A 13,359-nucleotide genomic window follows, 5' to 3' on the forward strand; every position below is an offset into this window, starting at 1 on the left:
CAAGTTACCACACCCAAGGGTCATACTGCCACGGTATTCAAAGGGTATAAAACCAGCACTATATAGCATCAGAGGGTAACGATTACATGACCAGTCGTTAATGTACTTCATTCATCTATGTATGGAGTGTACCCTCCTATTCTATACATAATTTACTCCTTTGTAGTAGCCAAGTATTCTTTTACACGTATGTCCCTTAACAACTATTTTGCATTACATGTGTGCTTTCTACTTGGGTAAAGTCACCAATATACGTGTGTATATCTTTGCATGTCAGTGTCAATAGGCAAATTAGTTATAAAAGCTGTGTTTTGTCCAGTGGTAAATCATAAAATACAAGTTTCGAGATGGGCTAAGCAGTGTGTGTGTGTGTGCTTCTCTAACATAGTAGTGTGCTTGGCGTGGGCGAGGAGATAGTCTGTGGCGCGGGCGTGGGTGGAGTCAGTCTTGGCGTGAGCGTAGAGGCTGTCTTTGGCGGGAGTGGAGTCATTCTTGGCGTGGGCGTAAAGGCAGTCTTTGGTGTGGGCGTGGAGATAGTTTGTGACGCGGGCATGAAGACAGTCTCAGGCGTGGGCGTGGGACAGTCTTTGGCGTGGACGCAGGGTCATTCCTTGGCTTGGGCGTGGAGGGCCAGCCGGCGGTAGAACTCCAGCATGAGGGTGGGGGCGCGGGCAGCGACAGACGCCCATGATGGCTGGAGCGTCACCTCTGGTGCCTGGTGGACAGCGTACTGGAGGGCTGCCTGCTGCAGCGTGGGCGTGCCGTACTTGTGCGCCAGCAGGAGGGTGTCCAGGGTGTTTGTGGGCATCAGGTCGGCCGCCAGGTGCTGCTCGCACGCCAGCGTCAGGTCGGCCACACCGTGACGCAGGCCAGCCACCATCAGAGGCCGTGCCAGCGGTCCGAGCTCACCACACTCCCCTGTGTAGATCCATTCCAAGAGCTGTTGGGTGACAGTGGCCGACATGTTAACTCTCATGGTCAACTCCTCCCAGGAGCCTCCCACCTGCTGCTGGTTCAGCTCTCTCAGTGGTGTCCTTTCTACACTACTGAAGGAGCAGCGACCGAGGCGAACTGAGGGAGAGTCTGCCCGGAGGCTTGCTGGATGTGGCAGGTCATCCTTGAGACCCTCGTCGTGATGGTGGTAAAGTCTCCTGCGGGGTGTGGCTGTATCTAGGGGGGCGATAGGCCGCTTCACAGGGGAGGAGGCACTTGGGTTATTCATTCGCCTACCGGACGACATTCTGCTGGGGGTCAAGAAACGCTTGGTCGGCGATATTTTGGTGGGAGTCAAAAGACGTTTGCTGGACGGTGTCCGGCTTGAACTGTAGGACTGCTTGGTGGGCGTGGAGGGAAGCTTACCAGGGGAAGCCATATATATATATATATATATATATATATATATATATATATATATATATAATTTCTTTTTTTATTTTTCTTTGTCGCTGTCTCCCGTGTTTGCAAAGAAGCGCAAGGAAACAGACGAAAGAAATGGCCCAACCCATCCCCATACACATGTATATACATACGTCCACACACGCAAATATACATACCTACACAGCTTTCCATGGTTTACCCCAGACGCTTCACATGCCCTGATTCAATCCACTGACAGCACATCAACCCCGGTATACCACATCGATCCAATTCACTCTATTCCTTGCCCTCCTTTCACCCTCCTGCATGTTCAGGCCCCGATCACACAAAATCTTTTTCACTCCATCTTTCCGCCTCCAATTTGGTCTCCCACTTCTCCTCGTTCCCTCCACCTCCGATACATATATCCTCTTGGTCAATCTTTACTCACTCATTCACTCCATGTGCCCAAACCATTTCAAAACACCCTCTTCTGCTCTCTCAACCACGCTCTTTTTATTTCCACACATCTCTCTTACCCTTACGTTACTTACTCGATCAAACCACCTCACACCACACATTGTCCTCAAACATCTCATTTTCAGCACATCCACCCTCCTGCGCAGAACTCTATCCATAGCCCACGCCTTGCAACCATACAACACTGTTGGAACCACTATTCCTTCAAACATACCCATTTTTGCTTTCCGAGATAACGTTCTTGACTTCCACACATTCTTCAACACTCCCAGGATTTTCGCCCCTTCCCCATCCAATGATTCACTTCCGCTTCCATGGTTCCATCTGCTGCCAGATCCACTCCCAGATATCTAAAACACTTTACTTCCTTCAGTTTTTCGCCATTCAAACTTACCTCCCAATTGACATGACCCTCAACCCTACTGTACCTAATAACCTTGCTCTTATTCACATTTACTCTTAACTTTCTTCTTTCACACACTTTACCAAACTCAGTCACCAGCTTCTGCAGTTTCTCACATGAATCAGCCAACAGCGCTGTATCATCAGCAAACAACAACTGACTCACTTCCCAAGCTCTCTCATCACCAACAAACTTCATACTAGCCACCTTTCCAAAACTCTTGCATTCACCTCCCTAACAACCCCATTCATAAACAAATTAAACAACCATGGAGACATCACACAACCATGACGCAAACCTACATTCACTGAGAACCAATCACTTTCCTCTCTTCCTACACGTACACATGCCTTACATCCTCGATAAAAACTTTTCACTGCTTCTAACAACTTGCCTCCCACACCATATATTCTTAGTACCTTCCACAGAGCATCTCTATCAACTCTATCATATGCCTTCTCCAGATCCATAAATGCTACATACAAATCCATTTGCTTTTCTAAGTATTTCTCACATACATTCTTCAAAGCAAACACCTGATCCACACATCCTCTACCACTTCTGAAACCACACTGCTCTTCCCCAATCTGATGCTCTGTACATGCCTTCACCCTCTCAATCATTACCCTCCCATATAATTTACCAGGAATACTCAACAAACTTATACATCTGTAATTTGAGCACTCACTCTTATCCCCTTTGCCATTGTACAATGGCACTATGCACGCATTCTGCCAATCCTCAGGCACCTCACCATGAGTCATACATACATTAAATAAGCTTACCAACCAGTCAACAATACAGTCACCCCATTTTTTAATAAATTCCACTGCAATACCATCCAAACCTGCTGCCTTTCCGGCTTTCATCTTCCACAAACCTTTTGTTACCTCTTCTCTGTTTACCAAATCATTTTCCCTAACCCTCTCACTTTGCACACCACCTCGACCAAAACACCCTATATCTGCCACTCTATCATCAAACACATTCAACAAACCTTCAAAATACTCACTCCATCTCCTTCTCACATCACCATTACTTGTTATCAACTCCCCATTTGCGCCCTTCACTAAAGTTCCCATTTGCTCCCTTGTCTTACGCACTTTATTTACCTCCTTCCAGAACATCTTTTTATTCTTTCAAAAATTTAATGATACTCTCTCACCCAACTCTCATTTGCCCTCTTTTTCACCTCTTGCACCTTTCTCTTGACCTCCTGTCTCTTTCTGTCTCATTTGCATTTTTTCCCGGCAAAAATCGTCCAAATGCCTCTCTCTTCTATTTCGTAGGCTCAGACTGGGGTGTCTAAATGTGTGTGGATGTAACCAAGATGGGAAAAAAGGAGAGATAGAAAGTATGTTTGAGGAAAGGAACATGGACGTTTTGGCTCTGAGTGAAACGAAGCTTAAGGGTAAAGGGGAAGAGTGGTTTGGGAATGTCTTGGGAGTAAAGTCAGGGGTTAGTGAGAGGACAAGACAAAGGGAAGGAGTAGCACTACTCCTGAAACAGGAGTTGTGGGAGTCTGTGATATAATGTAAGAAAGTAAATTCTAGATTGATATGGGTAAAACTGAAAGTTGATGGAGAGATGGGTGATTATTGGTGCTTATGCACTTGGGCATGAGAAGAAAGATCATGAGAGGCAAGTGTTTTGGGAGCAGCTGAATGAGCGTGTTAGTGGTTTTGATGCACAAGATCGGGTTATAGTGATGGGTGATTTGAATGCAAAGGTGAGTAATGTAGCAGTTGAGGGAAAAATTGGTATACATGGGGTGTTCAGTGTTGTAAATGGAAATGGTGAAGAGGTTGTAGATTTATGTGCTGAAAAAGGACTGGTGATTGGGAATACCTGGTTTAAAAAGCAAGATATACATAAGCATACGTATGTAAGTAGGAGAGATGGCCAGAGAGCGTTATTGGATTACGTATTAATTGACAGGCACGAAAAAGAGAGACTTTTGGGTGTTAATGTGCTGAGAGGTGCAACTGGAGGGATGTCTGATCATTATCCTGTGGAGGCAAAGGTGAAGATTTGTAGGGGTTTTCAGAAAAGAAGAGAGAATGTTGGGGTGAAGAGAGTGGTGAGAGTAAGTGAGCTTGGGAAGGAGACTTATGTGAGGAAGAAACAGGAGAGACTGTGTACGGAATGGGAAAAGGTGAGAACAAAGGAGGTAAGGGGAGTGGGGAAGGAATGGGATGTATTTAGGGAAGCAGTGATGGCTTGTGCAAAAGATGCTTGTGGCATGAGAAGCGTGGGAGGTGGGTTGATTAGAAAGGGTAGTGAGTGGTGGGATGAAGAAGTAAGATTATTAGTGAAATATATATATATATATATATATATATATATATATATATATATATATATATATATATATATTATTATATTATACTTTGTCGCTGTCTCCCGCGTTTGCGAGGTAGCGCAAGGAAACAGACGAAAGAAATGGCCCAACCCACCCCCCATACACATGTATATACATACGTCCACACACACAAATATACATACCTACACAGCTTTCCATGGTTTACCCCAGACGCTTCACATGCCTTCATTCAATCCACTGACAGCACGTCAACCCCGGTATACCACATCGCTCCAATTCACTCTATTCCTTGCCCTCCTTTCACCCTCCTGCATGTTCAGACCCCGATCACAAAAAATCTTTTTCACTCCATCTTTCCACCTCCAATTTGGTCTCCCTCTTCTCCTCGTTCCCTCCACCTCCGACACATATATCCTCTTGGTCAATCTTTCCTCACTCATTCTCTCCATGTGCACAAACCACTTCAAAACACCCTCTTCTGCTCTCTCAACCACGCTCTTTTTATTTCCACACATCTCTCTTACCCTTACGTTACTCACTCGATCAAACCACCTCACACCACACATTGTCCTCAAACATCTCATTTCCAGCACATCCATCCTCCTGCGCACAACTCTATCCATACCCCACGCCTCGCAACCATACAACATTGTTGGAAACACTATTCCTTCAAACATACCCATTTTTGCTTTCCGAGATAATGTTCTCGACTTCCACACATTCTTCAAGGCCCCCAGAATTTTCACCCCCTCCCCAACCCTATGATCCACTTCCGCTTCCATGGTTCCATCCGCTGCCAGATCCACTCCCAGACATCTAAAACACTTCACTTCCTCCAGTTTTTCTCCATTCAAACTCACCTCCCAATTGAGTAAGTGAGCTTGGGAAGGAGACCTGTGTGAGGAAGTACCAGGAGAGACTGAGTACAGAATGGAAAAAGGTGAGAACAATGGAAGTAAGGGGAGTGGGGGAGGAATGGGATGTATTTAGGGAATCAATGATGGATTGTGCAAAAGATGCTTGTGGCATGAGAAGAGTGGGAGATGGGTTGATTAGAAAGGGTAGTGAGTGGTGGGATGAAGAAGTAAGAGTATTAGTGAAAGAGAAGAGAGAGGCATTTGGACGATTTTTGCAGGGAAAAAATGCAATTGAGTATGAGATGTATAAAAGAAAGAGATAGGAGGTCAAGAAAAAGGTGCAAGAGGTGAAAAAAAGGGCAAATGAGAGTTGGGGTGAGAGAGTATCATTAAATTTTAGGGATAATAAAAAGATGTTCTGGAAGGAGGTAAATAAAGTGCGTAAGACAAGGGAGCAAATGGGAACTTCAGTGAAGGGCGCAAATGGGGAGGTGATAACAAGTAGTGGTGATGTGAGAAGGAGATGGAGTGAGTATTTTGAAGGTTTGTTGAATGTGTTTGATGATAGAGTGGCAGATATAGGGTGTTTTGGTCGAGGTGGTGTGCAAAGTGAGAGGGTTAGGGAAAATGATTTGGTAAACAGAGAAGAGGTAGTGAAAGCTTTGCGGAAGATGAAAGCCGGCAAGGCAGCAGGTTTGGATGGTATTGCAGTGGAATTTATTAAAAAAGGGGGTGACTGTATTATTGACTGGTTGGTAAGGTTATTTAATGTATGTATGACTCATGGTGAGGTGCCTGAGGATTGGCGGAATGCGTGCATAGTGCCATTGTACAAAGGCAAAGGGGATAAGAGTGAGTGCTTAAATTACAGAGGTATAAGTTTGTTGAGTATTCCTGGTAAATTATATGGGAGGGTATTGATTGAGAGGGTGAAGGCATGTACAGAGCATCAGATTGGGGAAGAGCAGTGTGGTTTCAGAAGTGGTAGAGGATGTGTGGATCAGGTGTTTGCTTTGAAGAATGTATGTGAGAAATACTTAGAAAAGCAAATTGATTTGTATGTAGCATTTATGGATCTGGAGAAGGCATATGATAGAGTTGATAGAGATGCTCTGTGGAAGGTGTTAAGAATATATGGTGTGGGAGGAAAGTTGTTAGAAGCAGGGAAAAGTTTTTATCAAGGATGTAAGGCATGTGTACGTGTAGGAAGAGAGGAAAGTGATTGGTTCTCAGTGAATGTAGGTTTGCGGCAGGGGTGTGTGATGTCTCCATGGTTGTTTAATTTGTTTATGGATGGGGTTGTTATGGAGGTAAATGCAAGAGTTTTGGAAAGAGGGGCAAGTATGAAGTCTGTTGGGGATGAGAGAGCTTGGGAAGTGAGTCAGTTGTTGTTCGCTGATGATACAGCACTGGTGGCTGATTCATGTGAGAAACTGCAGAAGCTGGTGACTGAGTTTGGTAAAGTGTGTGGAAGAAGAAAGTTAAGAGTAAATGTGAATAAGAGCAAGGTTATTAGGTATATATATATATATATATATATATATATATATATATATATATATATATATATATATATATTTTTTTTTTTTTTTTGCTTTGTCGCTGTCTCCCGCGTTTGTGAGGTAGCGCAAGGAAACAGATGAAAGAAATGGCCCAACCCACCCCCATACACATGTATATACATACGTCCACACACACAAATATACATACCTACACAGCTTTCCATGGTTTACCCCAGATGCTTCACATGCCCTGATTCAATCCACTGACAGCACGTCAACCCCGGTATACCACATCGCTCCAATTCACTCTATTCCTTGCCCTCCTTTCACCCTCCTGCATGTTCAGGCCCCGATCACACAAAATCATTTTCATTCCATCTTTCCACCTCCAATTTGGTCTCCCTCTTCTCCTTGTTCCCTCCACCTCCGACACATATATCCTCTTGGTCAATCTTTCCTCACTCATTGTCTCCATGTGCCCAAACCATTTCAAAACACCCTCTTCTGCTCTCTCAACCACGCTCTTTTTATTTCCACACATCTCTCTTACCCTTACGTTACTTACTCGATCAAACCACCTCACACCACACATTGTCCTCAAACATCTCATTTCCAGCACATCCATCCTCCTGCACACCACTCTATCCATAGCCCACGCCTCACAACCATACAACATTGTTGGAACCACTATTCCTTCAAACATACCCAATTTTGCTTTCCGAGATAATGTTCTCGACTTCCACACATTCTTCAAGGCTCCCAGAATTTTCGCCCCCTCCCCCATCCTATGATCCACTTCCGCTTCCATGGTTCCATCCGCTGCCAGATCCACTCCCAGATATCTAAAGCACTTTACTTTAATTTCTTTTTTTTTTTGCTGTCTCCCGCGTTTGCGAGGTAGCGCAACGAAACAGACGAAAGAAAATGGCCCAACCCACCCCCATACACATGTATATACATACGTCCACACACGCAAATATACATACCTACACAGCTTTCCATGGTTTACCCCAGACACTTCACATGCCCTGCTTCAATCCACTGACAGCACGTCAATCCCGGTATACCACATCGCTCCAATTCACTCTATTCCTTGCCCTCCTTTCACCCTCCTGCATGTTCAGGCCCTGATCACACAAAATCTTTTTCACTCCATCTTTCCACCTCAAATTTGGTCTCCCTCTTCTCCTTGTTCCCTCCACCTCCGACACATATATCCTCTTGGTCAATCTTTCCTCACTCATCCTCTCCATGTGCCCAAACCACTTCAAAACACCCTCTTCTGCTCTCTCAACCACGCTCTTTTTATTTCCACACATCACTCTTACCCTTACGTTACTCACTCGATCAAACCACCTCACACCACACATTGTCCTCAAACATCTCATTTCCAGCACATCCATCCTCCAGCGCACAACTCTATCCATAGCCCACGCCTCGCAGCCATACAACACTGTTGGAACCACTATTCCTTCAAACATACACATTTTTGCTTTCCGAGATAATGTTCTCGACTTCCACACATTCTTCAACACTCCCAGGATTTTCGCCCCCTCCCCCGCCCTATGATCCACTTCCGCTTCCATGGTTCCATCCGCTGCCAGATATCTAAAACACTTTACTTCCTCCAGTTTTTCTCCATTCAAACTTACCTCCCAATTGACTTGACCCTCAACCCTACTGTACCTAATTACCTTGCTCTTATTCACATTTACTCTTAACTTTCTTCTTTCACACACTTTACCAAACTCAGTCACCAGCTTCTGCAGTTTCTCACATGAATCAGCCACCAGCGCTGTATCATCAGCGAACAACAACTGACTCACTTCCCAAGCTCTCTCATCCCCAACAGACTTCATACTTGCCCCTCTTTCCAAAATTCTTGCATTCACCTCCTTAACAACCCCATCCATAAACAAATTAAACAACCATGGAGACATCACACACCCCTGCCGCAAACCTAAATTAACTGAGAACCAATCACTTTCCTCTCTTCCTACACGTACACATGCCTTACATCCTCGATAAAAACTTTTCATTGCTTCTAACAACTTGCCTCCCACACCATATATTCTTAATACCTTCCACGGAGCATCTCTATTAACTCTGTCATATGCCTTCTCCAGATCCATAAATGCTACATACAAATAGAAATAGATAAATAATATATATATATATTTTTTTTTTATTATACTTTGTCGCTGTCTCCCGCGTTTGCGAGGTAGCGCAAGGAAACAGACGAAAGAAGTGGCCCAACCACCCCCCCCATACACATGTATATACATACGTCCACACACGCAAATATACATACCTACACAGCTTTCCATGGTTTACCCCAGACACTTCACATGCCCTGATTCAATCCACTGACAGCACGTCAATCCCGGTATACCACATCGCTCCAATTCACTCTATTCCTTGCCCTCCTTTCACCCTCCTGCATGTTCAGGCCCCGATCACAAAAAATCTTTTTCACTCCATCTTTCCACCTCCAATTTGGTCTCCCTCTTCTCCTTGTTCCCTCCACCTCCGACACATATATCCTCTTGGTCAATCTTTCCTCACTCATCCTCTCCATGTGCCCAAACCACTTCAAAACACCCTCTTCTGCTCTCTCAACCACGCTCTTTTTATTTCCACACATCACTCTTACCCTTACGTTACTCACTCGATCAAACCACCTCACACCACACATTGTCCTCAAACATCTCATTTCCAGCACATCCATCCTCCAGCGCACAACTCTATCCATAGCCCACGCCTTGCAACCATACAACACTGTTGGAACCACTATTCCTTCAAACATACACATTTTTGCTTTCCGAGATAATGTTCTCGACTTCCACACATTCTTCAACACTCCCAGGATTTTCGCCCCCTCCCCCGCCCTATGATCCACTTCCGCTTCCATGGTTCCATCCGCTGCCAGATATCTAAAACACTTTACTTCCTCCAGTTTTTCTCCATTCAAACTTACCTCCCAATTGACTTGACCCTCAACCCTACTGTACCTAATTACCTTGCTCTTATTCACATTTACTCTTAACTTTCTTCTTTCACACACTTTACCAAACTCAGTCACCAGCTTCTGCAGTTTCTCACATGAATCAGCCACCAGCGCTGTATCATCAGCGAACAACAACTGACTCACTTCCCAAGCTCTCTCATCCCCAACAGACTTCATACTTGCCCCTCTTTCCAAAATTCTTGCATTCACCTCCTTAACAACCCCATCCATAAACAAATTAAACAACCATGGAGACATCACACACCCCTGCCGCAAACCTAAATTAACTGAGAACCAATCACTTTCCTCTCTTCCTACACGTACACATGCCTTACATCCTCGATAAAAACTTTTCATTGCTTCTAACAACTTGCCTCCCACCATATATTCTTAATACCTTCCACGGAGCATCTCTATCAACTCTATCATATGCCTTCTCCAGATCCATAAATGCTACATACAAATAGAAATAGATAAATAATATATATATATATATTTTTTTTTATTATACTTTTTCGGTCTCCCGCGTTTGCGAGGTAGCGCAAGGAAACAGACGAAAGAAATGGCCCAACCACCCCCCCCATACACATGTATATACATACGTCCACACACGCAAATATACATACCTACACAGCTTTCCATGGTTTACCCCAGACACTTCACATGCCCTGATTCAATCCACTGACAGCACGTCAATCCCGGTATACCACATCGCTCCAATTCACTCTATTCCTTGCCCTCCTTTCACCCTCCTGCATGTTCAGGCCCCGATCACACAAAATCTTTTTCACTCCATCTTTCCACCTCCAATTTGGTCTCCCTCTTCTCCTTGTTCCCTCCACCTCCGACACATATATCCTCTTGGTCAATCTTTCCTCACTCATCCTCTCCATGTGCCCAAACCACTTCAAAACACCCTCTTCTGCTCTCTCAACCACGCTCTTTTTATTTCCACACATCTCTCTTACCCTTACGTTACTCACTCGATCAAACCACCTCACACCACACATTGTCCTCAAACATCTCATTTCCAGCACATCCATCCTCCTGCGCACAACTCTATCCATAGCCCACGCCTCGCAACCATACAACATTGTTGGAACCACTATTCCTTCAAACATACCCATTTTTGCTTTCCGAGATAATGTTCTCGACTTCCACACATTCTTCAAGGCCCCCAGAATTTTCGCCCCCTCCCCCACCCTATGATCCACTTCTGCTTCCATGGTTCCATCCGCTGCCAGATCCACTCCCAGATATCTAAAACACTTCACTTCCTCCAGTTTTTCTCCATTCAAACTCACCTCCCAATTGACTTGACCCTCAACCCTACTGTACCGAATAACCTTGCTCTTATTCACATTTACTCTTAACTTTCTTCTTCCACACACTTTTCCAAACTCAGTCACCAGCTTCTGCAGTTTCTCACATGAATCAGCCACCAGCGCTGTATCATCAGCGAACAACAACTGACTCACTTCCCAAGCTCTCTCATCCCCAACAGACTTCATACTTGCCCCTCTTTCCAAAACTCTTGCATTTACCTCCCTAACAAACTCATCCATAAACAAATTAAACAACCATGGAGACATCACACACCCCTGCCGCAAACCTACATTCACTGAGAACCAATCACTTTCCTCTCTTCCTACACGTACACATGCCTTACATCCTCGATAAAAACTTTTCACTGCTTCTAACAACTTTCCTCCCACACCATATATTCTTAATACCTTCCACAGAGCATCTCTATCAACTCTATCATATGCCTTCTCCAGATCCATAAATGCTACATACAAATCCATTTGCTTTTCTAAGTATTTCTCACATACATTCTTCAAAGCAAACACCTGATCCACACATCCTCTACCACTTCTGAAACCACACTGCTCTTCCCCAATCTGATGCTCTGTACATGCCTTCACCCTCTCCATCAATACCCTCCCATATAATTTACCAGGAATACTCAACAAACTTATACCTCTGTAATTTGAGCACTCACTCTTATCCCCTTTGCCTTTGTACAATGGCACTATGCACGCATTCCGCCAATCCTCAGGCACCTCACCATGAGTCATACATACATTAAATAACCTTACCAACCAGTCAACAATACAGTCACCCCCTTTTTTAATAAATTCCACTGTAATACCATCCAAACCTGCTGCCTTGCCGGCTTTCATCTTCCGCAAAGCTTTCACTACCTCTTCTCTGTTTACCAAATCATTTTCCCTAACCCTCTCACTTTGCACACCACCTCGACCAAAACACCCTATATCTGCCACTCTATCATCAAACACATTCAACAAACCTTTAAAATACTCACTCCATCTCCTTCTCACATCACCATATATATATATATATATATATATATATATATATATATTTTTTTTTTTAACTTTCTAAAATGGGAAACAGAAGGAGTCACGCGGGGAGTGCTCATCCTCCTCGAAGGCTCAGACTGGGGTGTCTAAATGTGTGTGGATGTAACCAAGATGTGAAAAAAGGAGAGATAGGTAGTATGTTTGAGGAGAGGAACCTGGATGTTTTGGCTCTGAGTGAAACGAAGCTAAAGGGTAAAGGGGAAGAGTGGTTTGGGAATGTATTGGGAGTAAAGACAGGGGTTAGTGAGAGGACAAGAGCAAGGGAAGGAGTAGCACTACTCCTGAAACAGGAGTTGTGGGAGTATGTGATAGAATGTAAGAAAGTAAATTCTTGATTAATATGGGTAAAACTGAAAGTTGATGGAGAGAGATGGGTGATTATTGGTGCATATGCACCTGGGCATGAGAGGAAAGATCATGAGAGGCAAGTGTTTTGGGAGCAGCTGAATGAGTGTGTTAGTGGTTTTGATGGACGAGACCGGGTTATAGTGATGGGTGATTTGAATGCAAAGGTGAGTAATGTGGCAGTTGAGGGAATAATTGGTATACATGGGATGTTCAGTGTTGTAAATGGAAATGGTGAGGAGCTTGTAGATTTATGTGCTGAAAAAGGACTGGTGATTGGGAATACCTGGTTTAAAAAGTGAGATATGCATAAGTATACGTATGTAAGTAGGAGAGATGGCCAGAGAGCGTTATTCGATTACGTATTAATTGACAGGCGCGCGCAAGAGAGACTTTTGGATGTTAATTTGCTGAGAGGTGCAACTGGAGGGATGTCTGATCATTATCTTGTGGAGGCTAGGGTGAAGATTTGTATGGTTTTTCAGAAAAGAAGAGTGAATGTTGGGGTGAAGAGGATGGTGAGAGTAAGTGAGCTTGGGAAGGAGACTTGTGTGAGGAAGTACCAGGAGAGACTGAGTACAGAATGGAAAAAAGGTGAGAACAATGGAAGTAAGGGGAGTGGGGGAGGAATGGGATGTATTTAGGGAATCAGTGATGGATTGCGCAAAAGATGCTTGTGGCATGAGAAGAGTGGGAGGTGGG

At 44.3% G+C, this 13,359-nt stretch overlaps 2 protein-coding genes across 2 annotated transcripts in view; both read right to left on the minus strand.

The window, feature by feature from the left end:
- Window positions 1-13,359, minus strand: part of LOC139749147 (NHL repeat-containing protein 2) — a 432,672-nt gene that overhangs the window by 205,932 nt on the left and 213,381 nt on the right. The gene's annotated exons all lie outside the window — the stretch shown is intronic.
- Window positions 457-1,366, minus strand: LOC139749148 (speckle-type POZ protein-like). The gene has a single exon (XM_071662785.1). The coding sequence runs from the start codon at window positions 1,238-1,240 to the stop codon at window positions 605-607; it is 636 nt and encodes a 211-aa protein (XP_071518886.1). The 5' UTR covers window positions 1,241-1,366; the 3' UTR covers window positions 457-604.

The sequence above is a fragment of the Panulirus ornatus genome, chromosome 6 (genome assembly GCF_036320965.1).
Source record: "Panulirus ornatus isolate Po-2019 chromosome 6, ASM3632096v1, whole genome shotgun sequence".
Lineage (NCBI taxonomy): Eukaryota > Metazoa > Arthropoda > Malacostraca > Decapoda > Palinuridae > Panulirus > Panulirus ornatus.

Bases quoted from the DNA above. Each gene is read 5' to 3' on its own strand.
- LOC139749148 (XM_071662785.1), bottom strand. From the start codon at position 1,240: ATGTCGTCCGGTAGGCGAATGAATAACCCAAGTGCCTCCTCCCCTGTG.